This window comes from Cornus florida, unplaced genomic scaffold, assembly GCF_030987335.1.
Source record: "Cornus florida cultivar Cherokee Brave unplaced genomic scaffold, ASM3098733v1 CherokeeBrave_3.0.0_Hap2_Chr09, whole genome shotgun sequence".
Taxonomy (NCBI): Eukaryota; Viridiplantae; Streptophyta; class Magnoliopsida; order Cornales; family Cornaceae; genus Cornus; species Cornus florida.
In genome coordinates, this window is record NW_026775579.1 from 73,674,592 (window position 1) to 73,701,291 (window position 26,700).

General features: G+C 34.9%; 3 protein-coding genes across 4 annotated transcripts; all 3 read right to left on the minus strand.

Moving 5' to 3' along the window:
* Nucleotides 1–4,098: 4,098 nt before the first annotated feature.
* LOC132272861 (uncharacterized) lies at nt 4,099–5,722 on the minus strand. The gene is made up of 2 exons (XM_059773940.1): nt 4,627–5,722; nt 4,099–4,274 (listed from the first exon to the last, which is right to left on the minus strand). Exons 1-2 carry the CDS (start codon nt 5,720–5,722, stop codon nt 4,099–4,101), a joined length of 1,272 nt encoding a protein of 423 aa, XP_059629923.1.
* Nucleotides 5,723–10,816: 5,094 nt separating this feature from the next.
* LOC132274421 (disease resistance protein RUN1-like) lies at nt 10,817–15,751 on the minus strand. Its single transcript, XM_059775696.1, has 5 exons — nt 15,126–15,751; nt 13,239–14,337; nt 12,730–13,005; nt 11,924–12,649; nt 10,817–11,731 (listed from the first exon to the last, which is right to left on the minus strand). The coding sequence occupies exons 1-5, from the start codon at nt 15,608–15,610 to the stop codon at nt 11,090–11,092; spliced, it is 3,228 nt and encodes a 1,075-aa protein (XP_059631679.1). The 5' UTR covers nt 15,611–15,751; the 3' UTR covers nt 10,817–11,089.
* A 2,960-nt stretch (nt 15,752–18,711) lies between these two features.
* LOC132274422 (disease resistance protein RPV1-like) lies at nt 18,712–25,419 on the minus strand. 2 transcript variants are annotated; one of them, XM_059775697.1, is made up of 6 exons: nt 24,647–25,418; nt 23,118–24,222; nt 22,641–22,916; nt 21,846–22,571; nt 20,973–21,616; nt 18,712–19,083 (listed from the first exon to the last, which is right to left on the minus strand). In XM_059775697.1, the coding sequence occupies exons 1-5, from the start codon at nt 25,150–25,152 to the stop codon at nt 21,008–21,010; spliced, it is 3,222 nt and encodes a 1,073-aa protein (XP_059631680.1). In that variant the 5' UTR covers nt 25,153–25,418; the 3' UTR covers nt 18,712–19,083; nt 20,973–21,007. The 2 variants fall into 2 exon arrangements, with proteins under 2 accessions (XP_059631680.1, XP_059631682.1); XM_059775699.1 differs by lacking the exon at nt 18,712–19,083 and having other exon boundaries at nt 20,860–21,616; nt 24,647–25,419.
* Nucleotides 25,420–26,700: the final 1,281 nt, after the last annotated feature.

Below are 26,700 nucleotides of genomic sequence, written 5' to 3' on the forward strand. Positions count from 1 at the left end.
AAATGGGATTATAATGTTTTGATGACGATGTTTGCAATGAGTCAGCATTCTTATTTAGTCTTGTGGCTCAGCCTATTCTTGTCAGACGAGTGATTAAGTTGCGGAGACAGGATCCGGATTTGGATGCCATTTACACCTTGATTTTAGTGGTGAGACAGTGAAAGATTGGACCTTACATGCAGATGGGGGTTTACGGTACAGAGGCTTGTTGGTTGTTTCCACAAGATGTCGTGAGGACGTTCTACGGGAATTTCACAGTTCCCGTTTTACAGTTCATCCAGGTGGTACCAAGATGTATCACAATTTGAGACGTCAGTATTGGTGGAACGGGATGAAGAAAGATGTTGCACAATTTGTGGCTAAGTGTCTTACCTGTCAACAGGTGAAGGTTGAGCATCAAAGACCAGCCGATTTGTTGTAACCATTACCTGTAGTGCAGTGGAAATGGGAACATATTGCTATGGATCTTGTGACAGGTCTTCCAAGGTCACGGAAGGGCAATGAAGCCGTATGAGTCATCATTGACAGATTGACCAAGACGGCTCACTTTTTGCCTATTAAGGCAATAGATGATGCAGAGAAGCTTGGTGTACTTTATGTGAAGAAGATTGTAAGGTTACATGGAATTCCAGTAACCATTGTCTCAGATAGGGATGCCAAGTTCACTTTGAAGTTCTAGGAAGGACTTCAAGCAGCGTTTGGTTCAGCGTTGCATCTTAGTACGGCATTCCATCCACAGACAGACGGCCAGTCAGAACGTACTATCCAGATCTTGGAGGATATGCTTCAGGTATGTGTGCTTGACTTGGGTGGTAGTTGGGAAGATCATCTACCGCTTATTGAGTTTGCCTACAACAACAGTTATCAGGCGAGTATTAAGATGGCTCCATTTGAGGCGTTGTACGGCAGACCTGTAGGTCTCCAGTTTGTTGGACTAAGGTAGGTGAGACAGCTGCCTTAGGACCCGACATAGTACTCGAGACTACTGAGAAGATTAAGCTGATCAGACAGAGGTTACTTACAGCTCAGAGCCGACAGAAAAGTTATGCGGATAAGCGGAGACAACCGTTATCCTTTGAGGTGGGAGACCACGTTTTTCCTCGAGCCGTTATCCTTTGAGGTGGGAGACCACGTTTTTCTTCGGGTTTCTCCACGGAAGGAGTTGTTGAGGTTCGGCAAGGGTGGCAAGTTATGGCCACGATTCATTGGACCTTTTGAGATCTTGGACCGAGTAGGAGAGGTTGCCTACAGACTTGCTTTGCCACCACAGATGGACAGAGTCTACAATGTCTTTCATGTATCGATGCTACGGAAGTACGAGCCAGATCCATCTCACATTTTGAGTTGGGTTGATGTGGACATTGATGATGATGTTTCCTGCGAGCAGGGACCAGTTCAGATCCTTGACACACAGCAGAAGGTGTCGAGGAACAAGACGATACCATTGGTGAAAGTTCTTTGGAGGCATCATGGAGTTGAGGAGGCTACTTGGGAGCTTGAACAGGAGGTTCGCTCAAAGTATCCAGAATTGTTTCCTCCCAGTATCCAAAATTGTTTCCTCCCTCAGGTATGGCTTGATTTTGGGGACGAAATCTTTTAAAGTTGGGGAAAATGTAATGTTTGTGATATATATGTATATATATATTTAATGTTAAAAAAATTATTTTAATTAGTGGGGCCCGCTGATATTTTAAGTCATTACATGACAAAGGGCCATTACAGACCCATTTTTTTGCAATCAGCTTCTCTCTCGGCAAGTTCTCTCTCTCGCTGCCTTTTTCTTTTTCTTTTTCCTTTGCAACTTCAACCTCTGATTAATTCATCATTTCTTAGTGTTTTTAAGAGCCGTTTGCGGCTATTCGAAGCCCACGACGAGATCAACAAGTTGATAGGAGCAATTCTTTGGTTGGTGTACTAGAGGAGATTCGAAAATCCTAGGATTTGAGGTGAAAATTGGGATTTTTGGCTTAGATTGAGGCAGGGGTCTCTAACCCACATTTTCTTGTTCCTTTGTGAGTTAATTTCATGTAATTATTGTTAATGTGTCTAATTGATGATAATTATCCTAGAATGATTGTGTTGTAATGTATAAAGTTCATGACTCTATATATATATACATGCTGATTTGTGTTAAAAACATGCTTACATGTTGATTTTCTATGTTCACCGTGTTGTGAATTGTGCTAGAAATGATGTATGTAACTATATATGTTTTCTTTAAAAAATTTGGCAAAAAATGATTAATTATGTTACTTGAAATTATCTTATTTCCATAGTAGTGAAGGCATGAGACATACACGCATGTCATTGGGCATGAAGGACGGGAAATATTTTGAAAATGAATAAAAAGGGGATTTGGGAAACCTTTTTGAGAAAAGGATTTTTGTGAAAACCTGGACGCCAAGGGGATACCGAGAGTCCATGGCATTAATATAGCCTAGAGGGAATTAGAGAGATTGCCCTAGCGTGGTTGAGCCAACTGGACCCCAAATGACGCCGCGGGGTTACCAAGGGTCAGGGATAGTAGCCAATCCTTCTCTCATGTCGCCAAGGGGGTACCGAGGGATGGGTTACGTTAACGGTTTGAAAAGTGAAGTTTTTGAAATGAATTTGAAAATGGGGAGTGACATGCATAGCATTGCATTCATGGCATGGAAATTTGTTAGTCTTGAACTTGAGAAATTTATGTCGTGTTTTCCTCGGTTTAGAATGATCCCTATTCTTTATCCCTATTCATTATTTGGATTCACGGGACCACAAGAGGTGTGTCTTAGGCACCACCTATTGAGCAATTTTGCTCACCCCTTATATTTAACATTTTTTTCAGGAAACAAGAAAGAAGTGGCGGATGACGTTCCACCACAGGCCTAAATTGGATTAGAAGATTGTTTTGTTATTTTTTGTATTTAAGTCCCATATTTTTTTGTAAAATCTTAGTTTGTTATATTTGGTATATAGATTTGTGAACTCATGTTATTATAATTATATATATGGGCTGTAATTTTATTATAAGTTGTCTAAACGTTGTAAGACATAGACTTTAGATCTTAACCATGTATTGTTGGGACTGCAATCACGATATTTGGATTAAATGGTATTTGGATGTTCCACCATGAGATGAACTATGTTGAGGCATGATGAATGGTTCTCGATCCTTTCTCGTTGATATACTAAACATTATCCACATCTATGTTACCCAAACTCGGGTACGGGTGTCGCACTCGGGTACGTGTCTAGAGGTCGGATCCATCTATTTATTAAATTATAGGACACGGGGACACGGAATAAAAGTGTCCAAAACTCGGACACGGGTACCTGGACATGGCATAGAAAATAGTATATTGGAGTATTAAAGAGTCTAAAGACATATATATAGGCAGTTAGGCATACAACCATACATGAATGTATGATACATGACAGTATATTAGTAATTTAGAATGATATAAATTATATAATTATAACTTATAAGTACTTTATTGGTTTATCACTTTATTGTGATTCTGTGAATACTGAATTCCCACACTTGCACTTGTACAGTTGCACTGCACCATAATACTTTAGTGACTTTAGCCTTCAATTACATATCAGTATATCACCACTGATCACACTTGCACAATCCGCACTTTGCAAGTTTGCACCTGAAATATTAAATTGAAATTTATCTTATGTTGTGAACTTATTAAAAAAAATAAACAGATGCTAAATTGTTAAACATAAGGATAGAGAAGCATACCTGCTGGTTGCTAAATAGCCTAAATGCCTAAATGAGTATATCATTCACTTTCACCTGTTAAAGAATTGAGAAGTTAAGAACTTAAGTTAAGAGTAAATTGAAGACTTTAAAAGTTTAAAGTTTAAACTACAATTATATAATTTATATCATAAAGTCATAGACACATTCAAAGTATACTATTACAGCATTACCAAGCACTGAACCAAGTACTAAGTTACTAACAGAGTAACAGACAAGTTGGCAACTTGGAAACAAGACAACATTTAAGTTCAACAACTCAAAAAATTAAACTAGAAAAGCAAAAATCATAACTCAAAAGCCAAGGTATGGTTCTTTTATCTTTGAACTGCTTCATTTCTTTTTCTTCAATCCATTATTCCTTGTTGGAATTCTTCAAGTGGTTCAACTTCAGCCCCTAAGGCAGCCTCTTGCCCTTCTTCAAATGCATCATCAAATGTTATAAGCTCTAACTCTAGATCATTGATGGAAAGTTCAGCAAGTTCCCCAAGAGTATTACCATCAATATCAAACTTATCATCACCTATTAAACAAAATAAATTAACATTGATGTAAAAAAAAAAAAATCATTAAGCAGAAGAAGAATATTTTTAGAAGTTTATTGAAGATATTAAAATTTAAAAGTAGTTAGTTAGTGAACTTACATAAGTCCCAATACTTTGTCGGCCCTTCTTTGTATTCGTTCTTCTTTCTTGACATGAGACGGAGGTTGCAATGTACAAAGACCAAATCCTCAGCTCTACTTGTAGTCAATCTATTTCTTTTGATGCTTTGAATAAGAGATTATGTACTCCAATTTCTTTCACAACAAGATGATGATGCAGGCTATAAAAGAAGCTTGAATGCTAAAGCTTGTAACATTGGTGTTGAAAAACCATGATTTGCCCACCATGAAATTGGTTCCCCATACAATTTTGCATCAATAACATGAGGCTCATTGAAGTAACCGGATCCACTTGAAAAAGCTCCATATTCAATATAAACTTTCCGAAGATCATCTTGATTGCTAAATAATTGTTTGAAACATTTACTTCTATTCAAAGAGACCTCTTGATCTTCATGTGGTGAGAGCCGTGGAACTCCATCACTTCCACCTCTAATCCAAGATTCAGTGTAGTATTTAGGAACCAATGAATGAGCCATACAATGCAGTGGATTGTTGCTTTTATTCCATCTTGTTTCCAATATATTGTGAATGACATCAAAGAAATTTGATTGGCCAGTCAGCATATCTTGTTTATCATGAGCAAATATTCTGAATTTAACTTTCTCAATCATTGTGTCCCACATATCATAAATCAAATGGAGAACAGGGGCATCAGTGTCTGCTAACCTCAAAAAATCAACAATAGGTTCAGTAAATTCCAAGAGATATTCCAAGTCATCCCACCAACTGTCACTCACAATGCATTTTTTAACTTCCCTAGCCTTGATTTCAATTGCTGACTTTCCATCTCCTTTTAAAAGCCTTCTCCAAGTTGGATCCATCACCATCTTCTTAAGTGCATTCTTCACTTCTTTCAAACGTTTTGCCATGATTTTGCTTGATGCAAATCTTGTTTCTGCTACCCTTAGTAAACCCAATTCCGAGTAAGTATTGAAAATTGAGAGTACCATGCCATAGTTAACAATGAAATTTTTTATATTTTGAACACTACTCACCAAATCAATAATCCATTTACAATGAGTATATTGAGGTGAGGTTTCAGATGGTTCACAAATGCTTTTTAGTGCCAAATTTAGGCAATGCACAACACATGGAGTCCAAAAGATGTGAGGATATGTACTCTCAATTATACCCCCAGCAGCCTTAAAGTTACTCCCATTATCAGTAATGATCTGAACAACATTGTGTTCTCCCACATCTTTGATCACTGGTATAAACAAATTTGCTACATACTCAGCATCTTTTATGTTGCCACTTGCATCAACTGCCTTCAAAAACATAGCACCACCTACTGATGCAGCCATTACATTTATTAGTGGCCTCCTTTGTCTATCTGACCACCTATCTGAACAAAGGGACATGCCTTTCTTTTTCCAGCTATCTTTTATCGGTTGGAGCTTTCAATTAAAATGTGCCTTCTCTTGGGCCAGCAATGTTGTTCGTAATCTGTCGAATGTTGGAGGTGTATAGCCAGATAACTTGCTATTGGCTAATGTGAGTGAATATTTTCTAAAGTGAAGGCACCTTGCGAAGTTGAAGGATAAGGCAGATGCATAGAACATGCGGGGCAGCCTGTTTATCTGCTTCATCTCTTTGTGCTACATTAAATGAATTTTCTAGAGCTCCTGGAGCTAATCCCTTTCTTTTTTTGCATTGCAATAATTCTGATCCTTCAGGCAATGATAAATACCCTTCCTTCTTTCTCACATTCAATTCCTGTTGTGCCCTTTTGCTTTCAGATTGCACATGTTCCTTCTTTAGTGCTTCAAATACATCATTGCTTATAGACTTGCAAGCTTCAACCCCTTGATTAGGAATCTTCAATAAATGACCCTTGACTTTTGAATATGATCCTATAACCTTTTTGTTGCAATAATTGCAACACCAATTTCTATTTCTACCTCCACGTGTTGGTAGGCTATGAACTATCACATGATTCCATAGTGGTTTGTCATCAAATTCAGTTCTTTGAGCTTTTGATGGTCTTAGGTTTACCTTCCCTTTCCCTTTGGCAGACATCTAGAAAATAAAGAATGTATACAAAGTAATAAAAAAAATAAACAAAGTACACATAAGCAATAAATATAATTCTACACACTAAATGTAATTTTTAATTTGTTAGTACATTACTGATGCATTAAGGGAACAACAACAAGAGAATGAGAAAATACGAAATACTTAAGATGTATGTTAACAACTTAGCAGCACCAACTTGGCAGTTCGGCCATTACTTTGAAACTTAAAATCAAAAAATACTTGAGGAATAAAAACCAGCTAATAGATTTGAGTATATACCTGTTCTTGTTCCCTATTTATACATGAGATTTTTGTTGAAGCTCAAAGTTTGAGGAATAAAAACCAGCCAATTGATTTGAGTATAAACGTGTTTTTGTTCCCTATTTGAAGATGAGATTATTGTTGAAATCAAAAAATACTTAGAGGAATAAAAAACCAACCATTTGATTTGAGTATATACCTGTTTTTCTTCCGTATTTGCAGATGAGATTATTGTTGAAGCTCAATGTCTATCGGACTTTCGGCAAATGAGAGAGATGTGGTGTCCGAGAAATAAGAGTTTGGTAGAGTATAATGAGTCTAACACTCCGTCATCTCCAATCTCCATGCACTCCACCAAACCCACAAGCCATAGCCACATATACATTGGATTTCAACTTTTCAAACCCTTGTCTTGTATGCATTAAATGCAAAAGAAACTCCCGCCTCCAATATGTTATTTTTTGCAATATATAAAACCTTGTCAGTTGTACACTTGTACATAACTTGTATCATTGTATTCAAAAAAATCTTCTCAGCCTCCAAGTTGATGATGTGACTACCCAAGGTTGCAATTAGTTGCTATGGAACTACTAGTTCGTATTGAATTACTAGTTCTTATGAAAGTGACTACATACATGTAATTAACAACTTAAATTATAATTAATTAGTAATTAAATTAAGCCTTATTTAGTTACATAGTTATATAGGATCGATCATTATATATATATATATATATATATAGCCTCCTTAATTCAATGTGTTTAATTATATAGTTATACAGGATCACTGTACTAATAGTATAGCCTCCTTAATTCAATGTGTTTGATTATATAGATATAAATCATATAATTACATGTGTTAAATTATATAATTATATAGAATCACTATACTAGTATATATAGCCTCTATAATTCAATGCGTTTAATTATATAGTTATATATAGATCACTATATTAGTATGAGATTTTTAATTACACGTGTTAAATTATATAGTTATATAGGTAATAGGATCACTATATTAGTGTAGCCTTCTTAATTTCAAAAGGTAAGAAATATTGTTTGAAGAGACGAAACAAAGAGGGAGAGATTTGATAACTATACTTAGCCTAGAATTTGACAGCCTGGGAAAGATGAATGTGCAGATGCATATATTGTTTCCCCTTTTATTTTCTTTCCTTTTTTTAATTGTTAAAGTTGCTTACGTGGATTGCCATGTATATTCTGCCAAAATTATCGGCCCATCCATCACTATCCTTAATTATATAGTCATGTAGGATTACTATACTATTATAACCTCCTTAATTTTTTTTATTTTTTTTCCAAAGCTTCCTTAATTCAATGTGTTTAATTAGGACAAATATAATTCAATGTGAATTATATAGTTAAATACTTAAATATAAGCTTTTTTTTAGTTAAATACTTAATTTTATTCTAATATTTTTGTAAACAAAATAAATAATTTAATGTGTAATTATTTATATAATTATCTTACTAATAAATGGGTATCCGAGATTTAAATAGAAAAGAAACTTAAGTAATATAAATTTAAATTTTTTTGTAAGATATTTATACCCTTAAACATGATTAATGAGTAATAAGAAAATTATATAATTTTCTTAGCAATAAGTGAGTGTGTAAGATACGAGCTTTAAATATAGGATAAAAAGTTAATTAATTTAAATATAATGTATATAATATTTTTTAGAATATTTATAAACCTCAAACATGATTAGTAATTAATGTGAAATTAGTTTACTTTCAATATTTTTTATATGAAAGTTATTTAAAAAATGCATAAGTATTTATTTACCCTTTTTAATGGATTTATGAGATTTAATTATGGGAAAAACCTTTTATCATTTTAGACAATATTATTTTTAGATTTCTTATATTAGTCATCCATTTTGAAAAGTCAAAGCAAATAAGTCTGATCTTTTAATTATTGTCCTTTATATCTAAAATCTTCATTTACTAAAATTATTTCTTATTTCCTTTTTTTTTTCCCCCCTTCTTTTACTCTTCAAATCCCTATAATTTCCTTTTTTCTTTAAAAATAAAGGGTCACATTCCTATTTCCCTTTCGTCAATTAAATCATAATTTATTCTTTTAATTATTGTCCTTTATATCTAAAATCTTCATTTACTAAAATTATTTCTTATTTCTTCTCTTTTTTTTCCTTTTTTTTTTTTTTCCTCTTCTTTTACTCTTCAAATTCCTATAATTTCCTTTTTTCTTAAAAAAATAAAAAAAAAGTTACATTCCTATTTCCCTTTGATCAATTAAATCATAATTTGATCTTTTAATTATTGTCCTTTAGATCTAAAATCTTCATTTACTAAAATTATTTCTTATTTCCTTCTTTTTCTTTTTCTTTTTTTTTTTTTTCCCTTCTTTTACTCTTCAAATTCCTATAATTTCCTTTTTTCTTAAAAAAAAAAAATTACATTCCTATTTCCCTTTCGTCAATTAAATCATAATTGTCAATTAAATCATAATTTGATCTTTTACTTATTGTCCGTTATATCTAAAATCTTCATTTACTAAAATTATTTCTTATTTCCTTTTTTTTTTTTTTTTTTTCCTTCTTTTACTCTTCAAATTCCTATATTTTCCTTTTTTCTTAAAAAAAAAAAAGTTACATTCTTATTTCCCTTTAGTCAATTAAATCATAATTTTTTTCTCTTCAAAGTTTTTTTTTTTTTTTTTTTTTTTCATTGTTGTAATTTTATGAACTCAATAATTTCAAAATCAAACTAAATTAATCATAGATTCAAATTGGAATCAATGGAACTCAAATTTCTCATAGTTTATTTTACTACTCCATGTTTAATAAGAATGATTCCGGTCGGAATCCACGGATTCCGGTGAGAAGTCAGAATTAAAATATTGAGTCCAGCCCAATCCAATGAATCCCTCTTACAATGCTCCCTGGGCGATGGTGATCTCACAGTGTTTCTTGCACTGCTGGCCGGCAATATGAACTCTGAAAAAAACATAGAGGGAAAAACAAAATATAAAATAAAACTAGGGAAAAGATTTTTCATGAGTACAAAATTACATAATTGTATTAACTTACAAATATAAGAAGAGTAATAAATTAGGTTATTCTTGTCAAAAAAAAAAAAAAACCCGAAAAAAAAAACCCATATATATGTATACACAGTCACACACAAGAGGAAGAAAGAACAGAAATCCCGTAACTGAATCCTACCCAATCTTTTCTAATTTTTCCATCACAACTTATAAGGTCAAAAATGTAAAATTACACCTGTTTTTTTTTTTATGTCGGTCAACATGTACATGGTTAGTGGGTTACAACTGGTAACCCACTAGATGATTATATATATATACACACACACTCTGTTACGTTTCTCGACAATGACAGGCTGTCAAGTTTACGCGTGAGTGGTGTCAAGTTTACGCGTGAGTGGGACGCTCCAAATAGGGTAGGTTTCTATGCAAAACCAACGCGTGAAGAACCCTCGTCTTCTCCAAAACCTCTTCCTGAAAACGTGATGAAACCAGAAATTTCCGACCATAATTTCCGACCACTGAAACAAGGGTTTTCTTCAACGGCCGTGTCCGATCTTGACCGTACAAGGTCGGACGCATATCCCGAGTCCGTGTCGGTGTCGTGTCGTGTCGTGTCGACACGGACACCCTCGCCGGAAACGACGAGTTCAGGTAACACAGATCCACATATGAAAGATTTGCAAATGAACCAAGTTATGGAAACCATAGAATTAACTAAATTATTCTATTATTCTGAACTAGCCTAAGGAAAAAAAAATGTTACAATATGCTGAACTAGAATAGAGAAGATGTGTGTTCTTATGATTGAACTTCATGCTTTAGAAGAACAGGATGCAACTAAATGGACAAAGAAAGTAGATAGAAAGAAAATAAAAATAAAAATAAAATAAGGGAAGAGAGAAAGCATGCCTTGTAGGTCCAAGTGCATGTTGACAGATCCTTTATTCCATTGTTAAACCCTTCTATCTTGACACTTGTTAACCCTGCTCCAAGCCATTCATAAAATGGCCCTGCATTCTAAAAGCAGAAAAGAAAAATGCAGAGAAGAACTAAAACATATCACAAAAGAAATTATTGACAACCAGACATTTAAATGACTTGAGTCATGTTGCATCAAAAATTTAAAGGATAAAATTTACTTGGTTTGAGGAAAGGTAACAAAAAATTTACCGTGTTACAAGCCAAGTCACACAGTTCTTCTAAAGGTGTATCGCAGAATTCTTTCATAAAAACATTTTACAACAAAATCTTCATAATGGATCAGTGGAATGGATATAATTTATACTTAAAGCCTAAAGTGGTTGTTCTCATGCTTGAACTCACTTCAGGCCTTTTGCAATTGGAAAGCCAAAATTCCAATGCTAGTCCCTCTTCTTGTATCTTAACATTCCAATCTCAAAAAGAAATGATTCATCCGATACGAGCCTCGTGAGCAAGGCCATCTCCTCTGGTTGATCATTGGAAGGCAAGGTGTCCTCATCATCACCCTCGTAGATGAGACTAACCCCACACTTCTTCACCTGCCGCCACTTGTCTATTCTTATTGTCATCTCCACTTCATCACCACCTCTCAATGGAGATTCAAGTTCCTTCCACTCGGATTCAAGATACCGGTGAGGCACATAGTTGAGCCACATCTGATCTTCACACGTCACAGGATAGCCATCAACTGTTGGTTGGTAACGCTTCTTAGTGCCCATAGTTTTATTGTAAATACCATAAGAAATAGCAAGCATGTAATCATCGTCATCGTCATCATCATCATTATCATCATCATCATCATCATCATCATCATCCTCGTCGTCGTCGTCGTCGTCGTCGTCGTCGTCGTCGTCGTCACAACGGCCAGCAAAGACAACACATAAAATCCACCCTTGTATCTTCCTATCCACCAGCGGAGGCACCAGAAAAGATAGAAATGATCCCACACACTGGTAGTTACACCAGTTCGGAACCTCACTTCCAGGAAGAAAAATACTAAAATCGCCTTGTTCCGGGAGTCCCTGTTCCATCAAATTATGTGTCATGAGTGCAAAATACAAAGCAAAATGCTTTTCTTAAATTTTGGAATAAAAAAGATTTGTGGTAATAACAATTGACTTGTTAATGGATGAGCAATATCATTCAAAACAATGGCTCCATAACAACAATTGCTTTTTACTAATTATGTGTGTGTAGAGAAAGCGAGTGTGTACCTGGTACTTGAGTAGAATTTTTCTAAAAACATTGGCAAGGTTGTCAACTAACTTGGGGCAACCATAAAAAGTCATGAATGGGGCTTCATCCATTCTTGATTCTATTGATATCCATTTCAATGATGTGCAGTAGTTTGCACTCAATCCCTTTAACTTTCTTGGAAGAGCTGGAAGTGAAAGAAGCTCAGTACATTGGTTTAGATAGAGGACCTTCAGTTGAGGAAGGCTGGTAATGTTAGCTGGTAGGCTAGCAAAATTGTTTCTGCTAAGATTCAAAAATTGCAAGGAGACCAAACTACCGATTTCACCAGGCACATAACATATATTGCAGTTTTCCAGATATAGTTTTGAAATGGAACTTAGTCCCTGTATAGAAGCTGGCAACATCCCACTGAAATCCGGATGTCCTGCTGGTGATACCAAAGACAGGATGATTGAATACAATGATCTATCTGCTGGCATGCCTAATTTGAAGCAGCCAGAGAGATCAACACAGATGAGAGATTTCAACATGAATACACTTTCTGGAAGCTTGTGAAGATTTTGGCAATTCTTCATATTCAAGATAAGAAGATTTTGTAGACATCCAATAGAATGGTGAACCTCTAGCAACTCTGTACAATCATTAAGCAATAATATTTCAAGACTGGTGAGTCCAGTGAAGTCCGGGGTTTTGGTCAGGAAATAGGAATGACTGAGATCGAGGTATTTCAACTTATACAGAACCTGTCAGAAACCGAGAATAGAAAAATAAATTTCTAAATTTCAATGTGATGAGTTTGAAAGAAAGCAAAACAGTTTCATACCTTAATTTCTCTCCAAACTACTTTGAGTCTGCTATAGCTCAAGTCAATAGCAGCCATGTTACCCATAAAGAGGGTAGATGGTATACAATTCAAAGGGAAACCTTTCCAACACAGCCATACTAATCTTCTGGAGATATGTTCTAGGCTCCCAACTACGTGGACATAATTGAGATGAAGCAGTCTCAGTCTGTTCATATGTGCAAATGCATTTGCATCCACTTGTAGCTCATTTGAATTTGACAAGTTTAGGACCAAGCCTTCAACTCTCGTTGTTCCCTGATGATACAAGGAGATGCACAAGAAATTATATAAATATGTATCTATATGTGTGAGAGTGTGTGTAAATAGAAAGAGATCACATTGGTCAGTAAACCATTGTGTATGAAACTAGATCACGTCCCTTAATTGTGAGACTTCAGTGTTGTGTCATATGCGGTGGCATTCTTTCAGTGAACAAAACATCCCATATTAACAAAATAATTAATGCATTTGGGCCATTTGGCTCTTACCATGTTATTTTTCAGTACATGAAGAACATCCTTCTGGTCCCACAATCTGCTACGTTTTCCAGGTTCATGAACAGATTCTTGGCGGACAATTTCTCTACCAAGATCCTGAATCAGATCATGCATCATCAGCCGGTTATCTGAATCAATTTTTAAAAGAGAACGATGGACTAGAACTCCAATAGTAATTTCTGGGAAGAAACCACAACCTTCTAGTATTGTGATTGCCAAATCTACATTCATTCCAACAAAAAAACATGCAATATCTAAGAATAAGGCCTTTTCTTCAGAATCAAGTGCATCAAAGCTTATCTTAAGTCTTCCTTGGATTTCATCATCAGGAACTTTCTTTAACTTCTCCAAGCGACTTACCCATTCAGGTATGGTTTTGCCCAAAAAGAAGGAGCCTAAAACTATAAGAGCTAAAGGAATCCGCTGAGCATAATCCACCAATTCGGATGAGAGAATCTCATAGCCTTCTAGAGGATGGTCTTTCTTGAAAGCATGCCAACTGAAGAGTTTAAGAGACTCCTCCTCATTCAACTCCTCGGGTGTATACACCTCACTCACTTGAACCGAACTTATTGAATTCAAATCCCTAGTTGTTATAATGATCCTACTTCCAGAATGTAGTAAATCACGATTTATGGCTAATGTCCTCAATTGTTCCACATGATCCACGTCATCGAGGACAAGAAGAACCCTTCGACACCATGCTTGCTGTTTTATTACCTCAATTCCATGACTTGAATCTCTAATGCTTTGCTTTTTATCAAGTAGGATATCAGAAAGAAGCATTTTTTGTAATTCGACAGGGCCGTTGTATTGGTTCCAAGTATCTCTAACATTTGGAAGAAAGCAACTGCGGTCAAACTTATGATGTATAAGATTATATACAGCTTTAGCAATTACAGTCTTGCCTATTCCGCCCATCCCCTGGATTGCAACAATTCGAACATCGTCTGACCCCAAGATTAGCAGCTCCTTGAGTCTTTCAACACGGGAATTTATTCCAACTAGATAGACTGGAACATTTACAGATGCACCATATACTATACGTGCGACCTCATTAATGATAAGTCGAATAAACTTCGATTCAAACCTGCAAATTTTCCTCCCACAATTTAGAATTCTTCTTTTTCATTAGAAAAAAATAATGAGCATTTACTAAAGTTTGATGGACCTGTGATGAGAAGTGATTCCATCATAGCTAACTGTTAAAGAAACAAGATATTTGGTAAATTTGAGTTTTTATAAAATTTGTGAATCTGGATACTGATTAAAACCTTAAATTTGAATATGAAGAAATTTCAGAAAGTGGTGCTTGTAGATGTTAATTTGAATAAATAAATTGTATTTTGTTCTACTAGGTTTATTCAGGAAAATTGTTGAAGAAAATAAAAATAATTGCCATCATTCCTCCCGGCAACTAACACTGGATATAAGCTAAGCATTTATCAATAAAAAAAGAAAATTAGAAATTACTAAGATTGACAGATCAGTGAAGTAAATAAGTCATGCTAATTGCTGTAAACATGCCATCTTAGTTTATTACATCAGACATAAAAATCATGGTGTATTGTCTTAAAAAGTCCAATGTTGAAGAAGGTTATTATTGATTAGATTAAGAAAATGAAAAATTAAATGGCCATTAAATGTTTTCTTTTTGCCCCTTGAAATAATTTGTACGAATTAGTGGTAAGAATTTAATAGAAAATAGAATGTGAAACTCAAAGATTCAAATACTCCAAATTTGAGGAATTTGAATCAGTAAAAACTAAATTAGTTGAGGATTTAATCGAGAATATGTGAAATTCACAGATTTTAATACTCTAAATTTGAGGAAATAATCAGTAATTCTAAATTAATTGACAGTCTAAAAAAAAGTACCCATTTTGAAAGATCCAACCCGACAAATCGGCAACCTCAGTCAAAGCAGCTCTCCACCTCTGAATCTGGTCGTCTTCGAAACGCTGTTGGTGCCTGGCAAATGCTTCAGCGTAAACTCCCCTCTGCCGCCGCACGTCGGACGGATCTGCGCCGTAAAAAACAGGAAGAACATCCTGTCCCAAGGTCCTCCTGCACTCCATGATCTTCACGAGCTCATCGAGGCACCATCTTGAAGACGCGTAGTTTTCCGACAATACGACGACGGAGACCCTGGATTCCTCGATCGCTTTCAGCAATCCGGACCCAATCCCTTCTCCTTGTTCGAGTTCATTGTCGTCCATGAATGTTGAAAACCCACGCTCCACCAAAGCGTTGTATAGGAAGTGGGTGAAGGACCGGCGAGTATCTTCTCCCCTGAAAGACAAGAAGACGTCGTAAGTCCGTGAAACAAAAGGGGTTTCTTCACTCCAGGAACCATCTGCCATTTTCGAAACTAAAATACTACTACTAGATCAAATCGACAGATATATTGGGCTTCTGAATCTCCCGAGAGAAAGGAGGATTACAGGTGAAGTGGTAAATTACAACCACCTTTCCTTTTTCTTTCCTCATATTCGAAATTTCCAAGAAAGTGCCGACTATTTTTGTCGGAATGTGTTGACTATGTTTTTTTTTTTTGGTAATTAATAATTTTTGATAATTTTAAATTGAATAAATTATAGTGGTACTCTCTTAATATAGTGTAAAATGTTTTGTCTCTCCTTCAATAGAATATTTATTTTTTGTTTAAAATATCAATTATTTTAAAAGACGAAACCACCTTTTATCAATATTAAATGAGTGTGTCTTTACACTAAGTCCACCAGATGCACTACATCTCATCACTTTTCAATATCTGAGTTCAAACTTATCGCTCATCTAACGATTTTTACAGCAATTTTACATGCTCATGCAACTAATCACTTCCCTGTATCTGATTTTTACAGATGTATGTATTAACTTATTATTGAGATCTGTTTTATCCGGAATCTAATGCTCTTATGTTTTTCTTTTTGGATCAAAGCAATTTGCAAGTAGGATAAAACTTGATTGTGATTTTTCCTAGTTAGTTAAAACATTTTTCGTTACCTACTATGACTAATTGTATTTCAACATTTGAGTCTAATTTATTTGTGTGCTACATTTAGTTGTCATTTATAGTTCCCTTGTCAATATGTTGAATTCCTTTAAATCGGGCAATTCTAAACTCTATTTGGTAGAAGGATGAGAAAATGGATGGACAGGGAGGGAGGAATTGATTGATGAGCGCTAGCATCTAGGGAAGTTAGCTATCCATTTAGGAGTGACAATTTAGGTTAACAAGTACTATTATTCATGTTGTATTGTTGTGTCAAAATGTGTTTGTTAGAGGAAGAGAAAGACTCTCTTGCCCTTAATATTGTCTACTGCGGCTCCCCTGATTTATTCCCACTCCCCACCATAAGATATTTTTTGCTAAATTCTGCTTCTAGTTTTTGTTATATGAGTTGAACGGAGTACAATCATTTTATGGATAAGTAAATAAATTGTTAAACATAATTTAGGTTAACAAGTAGTATTATTCATGTTGTATTGTTGTGTCAAAATGTGTCGGTTAGAGGAAGCAGAAAGACTATCTTGTCCTTAATATTGTCTGTTGCGGCTCCGTTGATTTATTCCCAATCCCCACCATAAGATATTTTTTGCTAAATTATGCTTCTAGTTTTTGTTATATGACTTGAACGGAGTACAATCATTTTATGGAAAGGGTTAAACACCCTTAACCTAAATTTAACCGTTTAATAAACAAGTGTAATATAATAAATTAAAAATTACACATGTAAAAGCAGGTAATTTTAGTTCAAACAGTTGCGCAAAAGAGGTTTGATGATTAGTCAAATACATACATGCTGATCTAGGTTTGAGATTTAATGGAAGGTTAAAAAGATAATTTTATGTTTTAAATAGGTTAATTCATAAGTCAGAGTCACTATTGTCTTTGTAAAAAAAAGAGATTAACTTGTATATGACAATCATTAAAACAAATATTAGGGATGTGAGTGTAACTTATCCTTTTAAATTTATGTGTACCCACAATTTATTTTTCTATTTTTATTTGTCACAAAATAAATTTCTCATTTGAAAAGTCAATATACTATTTTTTATAAATATTATCAATTTAACCTATAAAAAGTATTGCCATCGTCTCAAAATTTTTATCCATATATCTATTTTGGAATATCCTAAAATACATATCTCATTCAATGTTATATATTTTTAACATTCCCAAATTACCATTGTGACATTAACTTGATTAAAAGAGTGCACTAATTATGGAGTATTATTCTGTCTTTCAGTAAGGATAAATTTGAAAATTCATTCTTACCAATATAATAAATAAATAATAAAAACTCACTATAAAAAATAAAAATAAAAATAAAAATAAAAAGTTAGATTTCCTAAACATCCAAGAATTTTGAGACATAGGGAGGGAGGGAATCATCACATCACTGTGGGCCCACTACTAATATAATAAATAAATTATAATAAAAAATATAATTTAAAAAGTTAGATTTTAAAAAAGGACACTTATTTTGAAAAAATGATGTATTTATTTATTAGTTTATTAGTTTGATATGTTAAAATTATTTGATGCCCTTTATTTAAGATAATATCAGTCTCCCAATTTTATTGAGCTTTGTTGTTTGTGCTTGTGATTTATTTATTATTATTATTATTTTTTTGAAAAAATATGAATTGAAAAATTCAAATATACTTGAAATAGTTTATTTATTATTCATAAATATAAAGGAAAGTATTCAATCATTGGCTTTGATTGAATACTCTAAAGATGTAGTTCAACTCATTGATGATGCTAACAGGGAGAATAAACTTTGGAGAATAAACTTTTGAGCTCCAATACATTTGGGCGGGGAAGAGGACTGCTCTATGAGTTGCATTCTACCTACAAAAGATAAGTCCCTACTGGTCCAGTGGGGAATCCTAGAGGTAACCCTATCAATCAAGGTGCTACAATCATTGGCTTTCAACATAGATGTGATAAGTGGAACTCCCAAATACCTTCCTGCATATGTCAAACCCTAGTTGAACTACATCTTCAGAGCTTTTCTCTGGTTTGGACCTACTCTCAAGAAAATTGGCACCAAGGTGGCATAGGGGAAATGTTCTCTCCCCAAAAGGCTAGGTGACCTTGTGAAAGCAAGCATCATATGGGGACTAACGTGAGTACCAAGCTCCTACCTCTCAAAGGGAGGTCAGAAATTCGAGTCTCGGTGGAGGCATGTGTGCTTGAGTATAACTAAGAAAAAAAAGGAAGAAAAAATGATTGTCCTGCTGAAGTTTATCAGTTAGCTTTGAAAGACTCCATAACTTGAAAAAAATGCGTACATATATTCTTGCCTTTGAGAGTCTGTGTATATAGATGTACATACATTTTTCTTTCAAAGGCAAGGGTGTTACATACCAAAATACAGAGTACATCAGATCTTAAAAGTTGGATAATGCCGACAATGGAACTTGAAAAAATCATAAAGATCGTGATACCATATGCACTAAAGCTTGTGCTCATCTACCATTCAAGATTATCAAACATGAATAAAAAATGCATCGTATCTTACAACACACATCAACAACTTACGGGCGTGCCCGAGCTAATCACAATTCATAGAAATCACCAAAAAAAAATTATTTACTCAAACCATAAGTTGTTGATCCAACACTCAAATCCATTTCTATATGGTTTCAAAAATAAATTAAAATTCAAGTTCGCATAACATAACCCATCAATAAGATCCATTTTTCAAATAAAGCTTAGACAACCTTAAAGAATAAATAATGAGCTCAAACCTGCTTACTAAAATTTCCAATTACTTCATGGCTGCCTTATAGTTATCCATAGCTTGCTAACCTCTTCTAATGCCTGAAAATGTTTTATAAAAAAAATAGGGTGAGTAACACAATCCCCAAAATGGTTCCCAACATTTGTTCGAAAAACAAGTAGTCTTTCCAAAGAAATGAGTCTCCTTCACAAATTTCAGGAAAATAGTAATGTTAGCACTTTTAAAATGTGAACCGAACATTTGAGATTTAGCAGTTGAAATTTATTAGAAAAAATAATAATAGACATAATATTTAAACTTCCAATTTCAATTCACTGATTTGAACTCATAAAAACGATACTCAAGTAATCCATTCCATAATAACAAATTAGAGAACGTCATCAATACAGCAATTGGTCTAACACGTGTGCCCTATGCGTCTTTAGGAACCTACCCCCGGGGGAATACCGCCCCGGTCCTTTGGTTTAAGGGGCCTGAACCTTGGACCGTGAACACCCCAACGTTAAACCCAGCATGTTTAAGGTCTTTCAACCCAATGGAAGTTCTTATCCTACCCATTTCATATCCGGCACATACAACCAGAACCAAATACCAAAGTAGATAACCGGATACCATTTTTTTTTTGTTGAACAAACTGTTTTCCAACCACATCCATAAGCACATGCTAAAAAATTCACTAACAAGTCATGTACTTCATATGAAATGATGAAATAAATTTCTAAAGAAAATATGATACGTATATTTTCATCTCCCAAAATTCTACTCTCAAAATCCAACAATAGGTGATTTAAAATTACACAAATATACTGTTGTTCCAAGGAGTTGCAGCAAGAATGATTCGTCTTTAAGAATTCGTAGAAAATAAAATACCAACTCAAATTACATGAAACTAAAGTAATTTGAAAGCTAACTTACAATATTTAAATCATTAATTAATTGTATAAAATATCCACACAATCAGGCCAAATAACAAAGAAAACAATGAATAAAATTCTGTTCAAGAATTCGGTTCTACAGCAGTTTATTTTAATTTTTCAAAAATTAGCATCAACTTCAATTCTCAACATTTTTAAGTCAATTTAAAGCCCATGAAATAATTAACTAGTGCAATTAATAACCTCAAAATATCAGATAAATCTAACAAATCAAAGTATACTAATTTCAGCTCCAATCCCACGTTCAGTTCAGAATTTTTTTTTTTTTGAAAGGCTGTTCTCAGTTCAGATTTTTCATTGTATGGCCCTCGGAACCCCTCTCCTTGTTTCACCACCCATCTCTCTCTCTTTCTTTCTCCTTATCTTTCGTTCCTCTCCTTAGCTTCTACTACCATCTAGCTAAATTTACTTATATATGCGCTATCCATATAGAAGCTAAGACCCAAGTCGTTTCGTTTAGCAAAAGCTTTCCAGCAAACTAAAACCAATACTACTTATTGTGTGTGTGTGTATATATATATATATATATATATATAAAGTAAGCATTCACTCAACACTTGTCATCTATGTAATTAAGTAGGCACTACAATGCATACATATATACATGCAGTAGTTACTCGAATGTATCTAAAGAAAGCTTCCTTAAGAAGCTTTACTACTACTATTAATAGTGAAAATACCGTAGGTGGCATGTGGGGATCCTCCATTTAGGCATGGCGTGTATCACACTTTCTTTTTCCTCCCCAAGACATGTCACCATAAAATGCATTCCAATCTAATCACCATCAACTACAATTGTACTTTCTATCACAACTTTATGCATTGCTATATTTCAAACCCAATTAATATCTATTTTCTAAGACGATAACAAGTTTGAACTCACAAGATTACTCTATTACACCATCAAAATATACTCGTAAGTAGGTAAACCTTAACCCATGTTATTTACTAAAGAACTACATTAAAATTCAGGATATCACAGACAAAATCTTTATAATGGATTAGTGGAATGGATAGATTAAATTGACACAAACCTTGACATTATATGTACAGACTTAAGTGGTTGTCCTCATTGCTCAAATTGCTTCGGGCCTTTCGCAATTGGAAAGCCCAACTTCACACGCGAGCCCCTCTTCTTGGATTTTAACACTCCAATCTCATAAAGAAATGATTCATCCGATACAAGCCTCGTGAGAGAGTCCATCTCCTCCGGTAGATCATTGGAAGGCAAGGTGTCCTCATTATTCCCCTCGTAGATGAGACTAACCCCACACTTCTTCACCTGCCGCCGCTTGTCTATTCTTATTGTCATCTCCACTCTGTCACCACCTCCCAGTGGAGATTCAAGTTCCTTCCACTCTGATTCAAGATACCGGTGCGGCACATAGTTGAGCCACATCTGATCTTCACACTTCAAAGGATAGCCATCAACTGTTGGTTGGTAATACATCTTAGTGCCCATGGTTTTATTGTAAATACCATAAGAAATAGCAAACATGTCGTCATCGTCATCGCAACGGCCAGCAAAGACAACACATAAAATCCACCCTTGTATCTTCCTATCCACCAGCGGAGGCACAAGAAAAGATAGAAATGATCCCACACACTGGTAGTTGCACCAATTTGGAACCTCATTTCCAGGAAGAAAAATACTAAAATCGCCTTGCTCTGGGCGTCCCTGTTCAATCAATCTTCTGTCATGAGTACAAACTACAAAACGAATTGCTTTTCTAAAATTTAGCAATAAAAAATCATAGACTCGTTGGTAATAACAACTGAGTTATTAATGGGATGAATGTTATGGTTCAAAATAATGGCCCCTTAACTAACTATCGTTTTTTACTAATTATTTGTGTGCATATATATATATATATATACACAGAGAGAGAGAGAGAGAGAGAGAGTACCTGGTACTGGAGTAGATTTTTTTTAAAATCGTTTGCAAAATTGTCGGCTAGTATGTGGCAACCATAAAAAGTCATGAATGGGGCTTCATCCATTTTTGATTCAATTGATATCATTTTCAACGATGTGCAGTAGTTTGCACTCAATCCCTTTAACTTTATTGGAAGACCTGGAAGAATTTGAAGCTCAGTACATTGGTTTAGATAGAGGACCTTCAGTTGAGAAAGGTTGGTAATGCTTGCTGGTAGGTTAGCAAAATTATTTCTGCTGAGATTCAAAAATTGCAAGGAGACACAACTACCAATTTCACCGGGCACATAACATACATTGCAGTTTTCCAGATATAGTTTTGAAATGGAACTTAATCCATGTATAGAAGCCGGCAACATCCCACTGAAATCCAAAATTCCTGCTGGTGGTACCAAAGACAGGATGATTGAATACCATGATCTATATGTTGGCACTGCTAATTTCAAGCAGCCAGAGAGATCAAGATAGATGACAGATTTCAACGTGAATACACTTTCCGGAAGCTTGCGAAGATTTTGACAATTCTTCATGTTCAAAACAACAAGATTTTGTAGACATCCAATAGAATGGTGAACATCTCGCAACTTTGTGCAATCATTAAGCAACAATGTTTCAAGACTGGTGAGTCCAGTGAAGTCTGGGGTTTTGGTCAGGGAATAGGAATGACTGAGATTGAGGCATTTCAATTTATTCAGAACCTGTCAGAAACAGAGAACAGAAATAAATTTCAATGTGATGAATTTAAAAGAGAGAAAACAGTTTCATACCTTAGTTTCTTTCCAAACAACTTTGAGGCTGCTATAGCTCAAGTCAATAGCAGCCATGTTACCCATAAGCAGGGTCGATGGTATATGATTCAAAGGGAAACCGTTCCAACACAGCCACACTAGTCTTCCGGATAGATGTTCTGCGCTCCCATTTAGGCGAACATAATTAATACGAAGCAGTCTCAGTCTGTTCATCCGTGCAAATGCATTTGCATCCAATTGTTGCACATCTGATTTTGGCGAGTTTAGGACCAAGCCTTCAACTCTTGTTGTTCCCTGATGATACAATGAGATGCACAAGAAATTATATAAATATGTAAATAGAGAGACATCATATTGGTGAGAAAATCATTGTGTAAGAAACTAGGATCACATCCCTTAATTGTGAGATTTCAGTATTGTGTTGTATGCGAGTGCATTCTTACGGTGAACAAAACCTCCCATATTAACCAAATAATTAATGCATTTGGCTCTTACTCTGTTATTTTCCAGTACATCAAGAACCTCCTCCGGATTCCACAATCTGGTACGTTCTCCAGGCTCTTGATCAGATTCTTGGCGGACAATTTCTCTACCCATATCCCGAATTCGATCATGCATCATCAGCCGATTATCTGAATCAATTTGTAAAAGAGCACGACGAACTAGAACTTCGATATTAGAATTTGGGTTGAAGCCACGGCCTTCTAGAATTTTGATTGCCAAATCTTTGTTCATTCTTACAAAAAAACATGCAATGTCTAAGAATAAGCCACGCTGTTGAGGATTAAGTTTATCATAGCTTAGCTTAAGTACCAATTGGACGTCATCATGGGGAATTTTCTCTAACTCCTCCAATCCACTTATCCATTGAGATTTGGTTAAGTCCCTAAAGAAGGAACCTAAAACTTTAAGAACTAAAGGAATCCCCTTAGCATAACCCACCACTCCCGCTGAGAGCATCTTACTGTCTTCTGAAGGACCTTCTTCCTTGAAAGCATGCCAACTGAAGAGTTTAAGAGACTCCTCCTTATTCAACTCCTCGGGTGTATACACCTCATTCTCTTGAAGTTGAAGTGAACTTATTGAAGACAAATTCCTAGTAGTTATAATGACCCTACTTCCAGAATGTAGTAAATCACGATTTATGACTAATGTACTCAATTGTTCCACGTTATCCACGTCATCGAGGACAAGAAGAACCCTTTGACACCATGCTCGGCGTTTTATTACCTCAATTCCACGAGCAGAATTTGTTATGCTTTGCTTTGCATCGGGTAGGATATCAGAAAGAAGCAATTTTTGTAAATCAACATCGCCGTTGAGTTGGTTCCAAGTTGCTCCAACATTTAGAAGAAAGCAACTGCTCTTAAACTTACGATGCATAAAATTATATACAGCTTTAGCAATTGCAGTCTTGCCTATTCCGCCCATCCCCCAGATTGCAACAATTCGAACATCATCTGGCGCCAAGTTTAGCACCTCCCCGACTTTTGCAGCACGGGGCTCTATTCCAACTGGATATTCCGCAACATTTAAAGACGAAGGATCTAATATCTTTGTGATCACTTTATTGATGCTTCGAATTAGATCTGACAAACGGCTGCAAATTTTTCTCCCTCAATTCAGAATTCATTTTAAAAATAAGAAATAAAAAATAAGCATTTAGTAAAGTTTGATAGAGCAGTGAAAAATGAATGAGTCTTGCAATTTTTGCACCAACTTAATGCTAAGTGATTCCATCATAGCTAAAGAAACAAGATATTTGGTAAAACTCGACTTTTTATCAAATTTGTGAATTTTAAAAACAAAACCGTATTTTGTGTAGAAAACTTCTTGTAGAAAATAAATATGATTGCAATTATTCCTCCCAGTAACCCACACTGGATAAGGAAAATGAATTGGTGATAAAATCTTGAAAATCATACGAGTATCCAAATTTAATAGGGAATATGTGAAATTCACAGATTGAAATTTTGAGGAAATAATCAGTAATTCTAGATTAATTGACAGGCTAAAAAAAGTACCCATTTTGAAAGGTCCAACCCGACAAATCGGCAACCTCAGTCAAAGCAGCTCTCCACCTCTGAATCTGGTCGTCTCCGTAACGCGGTTGGTGCTTGGCAAATGCTTCAGCGTATTTCCCCCTCTGCCACCGCAGATCGGCCGGATCTACTAGATAAAAAAGAGGAAGAACAATCTGTCCCAAATTCCTCCTGCACTCCATGATCTTCACAAGCTCATCGAGGCACCATCTTGAGAACCCGTAGTTTTCCGAGAATACGACGATGGAGATCCTTGATTCCTCGATCGATTTCATCAATCCGGGCTTAATCGCTTCTCCTTTCTTGAGTTCATTGTCGTCCAAGAATGTGGAAAACCCTTGCTCCACCAGAGCATAGTATAGGAAATCGATACAGAAAAGGCGAGTATCTTTGCCCCTGAAAGACAAGAAGATGTCGTAAGTTCGTGAAAGTGAACTATTATTCGACACACCTAAAGAGGCTTCTTCACTCCAGGCATCTTCTGCCATTTTCGACTGTGGGAGAGAGAGAGAGAGAGAGCGTTCCTGGTCAAGTGATAAAGAACAACATTTTCTTTTTTTCTTTCCTCGTATTCGAAGAAAGCGCGGACTTTTTTTTTTCGGTAGTTAAGATAAGTTTATATTAAGAAAATTAACTTTTAGTGATTAAATTGAAATTTTTAGTTTAAATTGGTATTAAACTAAAAATAATACTCCTCCTGTTCTCGAAACACCTGGACTCCACCTGGACTCTGGACTCATGAACAAAAAATATGACATTTACTTTGAGATAAGAGGTGTAATAAATATTAATTAAAAAATTATTAATTTTAGAATTTTTTTATTATATTAATAATGAATGAATTATCAATTTTGTATATATATAGTAGGTGACATAGATGTTATAGTTTAATGCAATAAAATTAAATTGATAATGTTGAAAAAATAACACTAATAATAGTTTGGTTTTTTAGATGAGGCATTTATTTTGAGATAGCAAAAAATAAAAATGTAGATATTTTATTTTAGATAAGCATTAGTTTGGAACAAAAAAATGAAAAGGTGGATACTTATTTTGAGGGCGAATGAATAATCATTTAAAATTGCACAATGCTTGTCTTAGGTAGAAAAGTGTAATTTAGATGGACTAACTCAGCCCAACTCAAATCCAAATCCAAACCCAATTCAGAATTTTTTATTTTTTTATTTTTTTTGGGCCTCCATTCTCTCTCCCATCTCTTCTTTCTCTTTCTCTCTCATCTTTTCTTTTTCCCTTATTTCTTTTCTTTTTCCCTTTCATTTTTTTTGGCTGATGCAGTGGTGGATCCTCCCTCTTCTCTATCTCTCTGCCCGTAAGAAGAAAAAAATGAAGGAAGAGAGAGAGAGAGAGAGGAAAGAGAGAGGAGAAGAAAGAGAGACTAAAAAACAATTGCCGGCCCAACTGATAAAAAATAACAAACATTACTGCGTAGTTAATTAAGTAAACATGAGATCAAAATTTGATTGAGGACTTGTAGATTATTATTTTAATAAAAAATTTATTGGCCAGACAGCTATGATTTTCAAAGTGAAGACAGCAAATTTGTATATAATAAGTTAATAACAGAACAACTTGTGCTACTATATTATTATGGTGACGTCTAAAGAATCTTAATAATTTATTTTCTTTTCCTGTCTTGTTTGGTCCAAATTAATTTTTTTTAAAAAGCTCCTCACTAAACAAAAGACTCCGTATTTATGGATCAAGATCTAGATGTCTCAAAAAAAAATAAAAACAAAACTCTCATGCCCCCGCCCTTAGCATAAGGATTTACGTGTTGCAAAGAAGCATATATACTTCACACAGGCAAACACGGAGATGGAAGAAATATTTCAACCTTTAATCCACAAACATCCCTTAAACCTGACCCCCTGAAACCCGTATTTATGGGTCAAGATCTAGATGTCTCAATAAAAAATAATTTATATAAATAAAAATTGACTCGTAAAATCCGTTTGATCCGTCCAAAATATTTGGATTGAGTTATGAACATAACTCATTTTAGGTAAAATTTGAGC

Coding starts and splice junctions, on each gene's coding strand:
- LOC132274421 (XM_059775696.1), bottom strand. CDS start 15,610: ATGGCAGATGGTTCCTGGAGTGAAGAAACCCCTTTTGTTTCACGGACT. Junction 14,338..15,125: donor GGTTGGATCTTTCAAAATGG/GTACTTTTTTTT, acceptor GAAAATTTGCAG/GTTTGAATCGAAGTTTATTC. Junction 12,650..12,729: donor TAGTTTGGAGAGAAATTAAG/GTATGAAACTGT, acceptor GGTTTCTGACAG/GTTCTGTATAAGTTGAAATA.
- LOC132274422 (XM_059775697.1), bottom strand. CDS start 25,152: ATGGCAGAAGATGCCTGGAGTGAAGAAGCCTCTTTAGGTGTGTCGAAT. Junction 22,572..22,640: donor TTGTTTGGAAAGAAACTAAG/GTATGAAACTGT, acceptor TGTTTCTGACAG/GTTCTGAATAAATTGAAATG. Junction 21,617..21,845: donor AAAATCTACTCCAGTACCAG/GTACTCTCTCTC, acceptor TTGATTGAACAG/GGACGCCCAGAGCAAGGCGA.
- LOC132272861 (XM_059773940.1), bottom strand. CDS start 5,722: ATGGCTGCATCAGTAGGTGGTGCTATGTTTTTGAAGGCAGTTGATGCA. Junction 4,275..4,626: donor TTCATGGTGGGCAAATCATG/GTTTTTCAACAC, acceptor TTTGTTTAATAG/GTGATGATAAGTTTGATATT.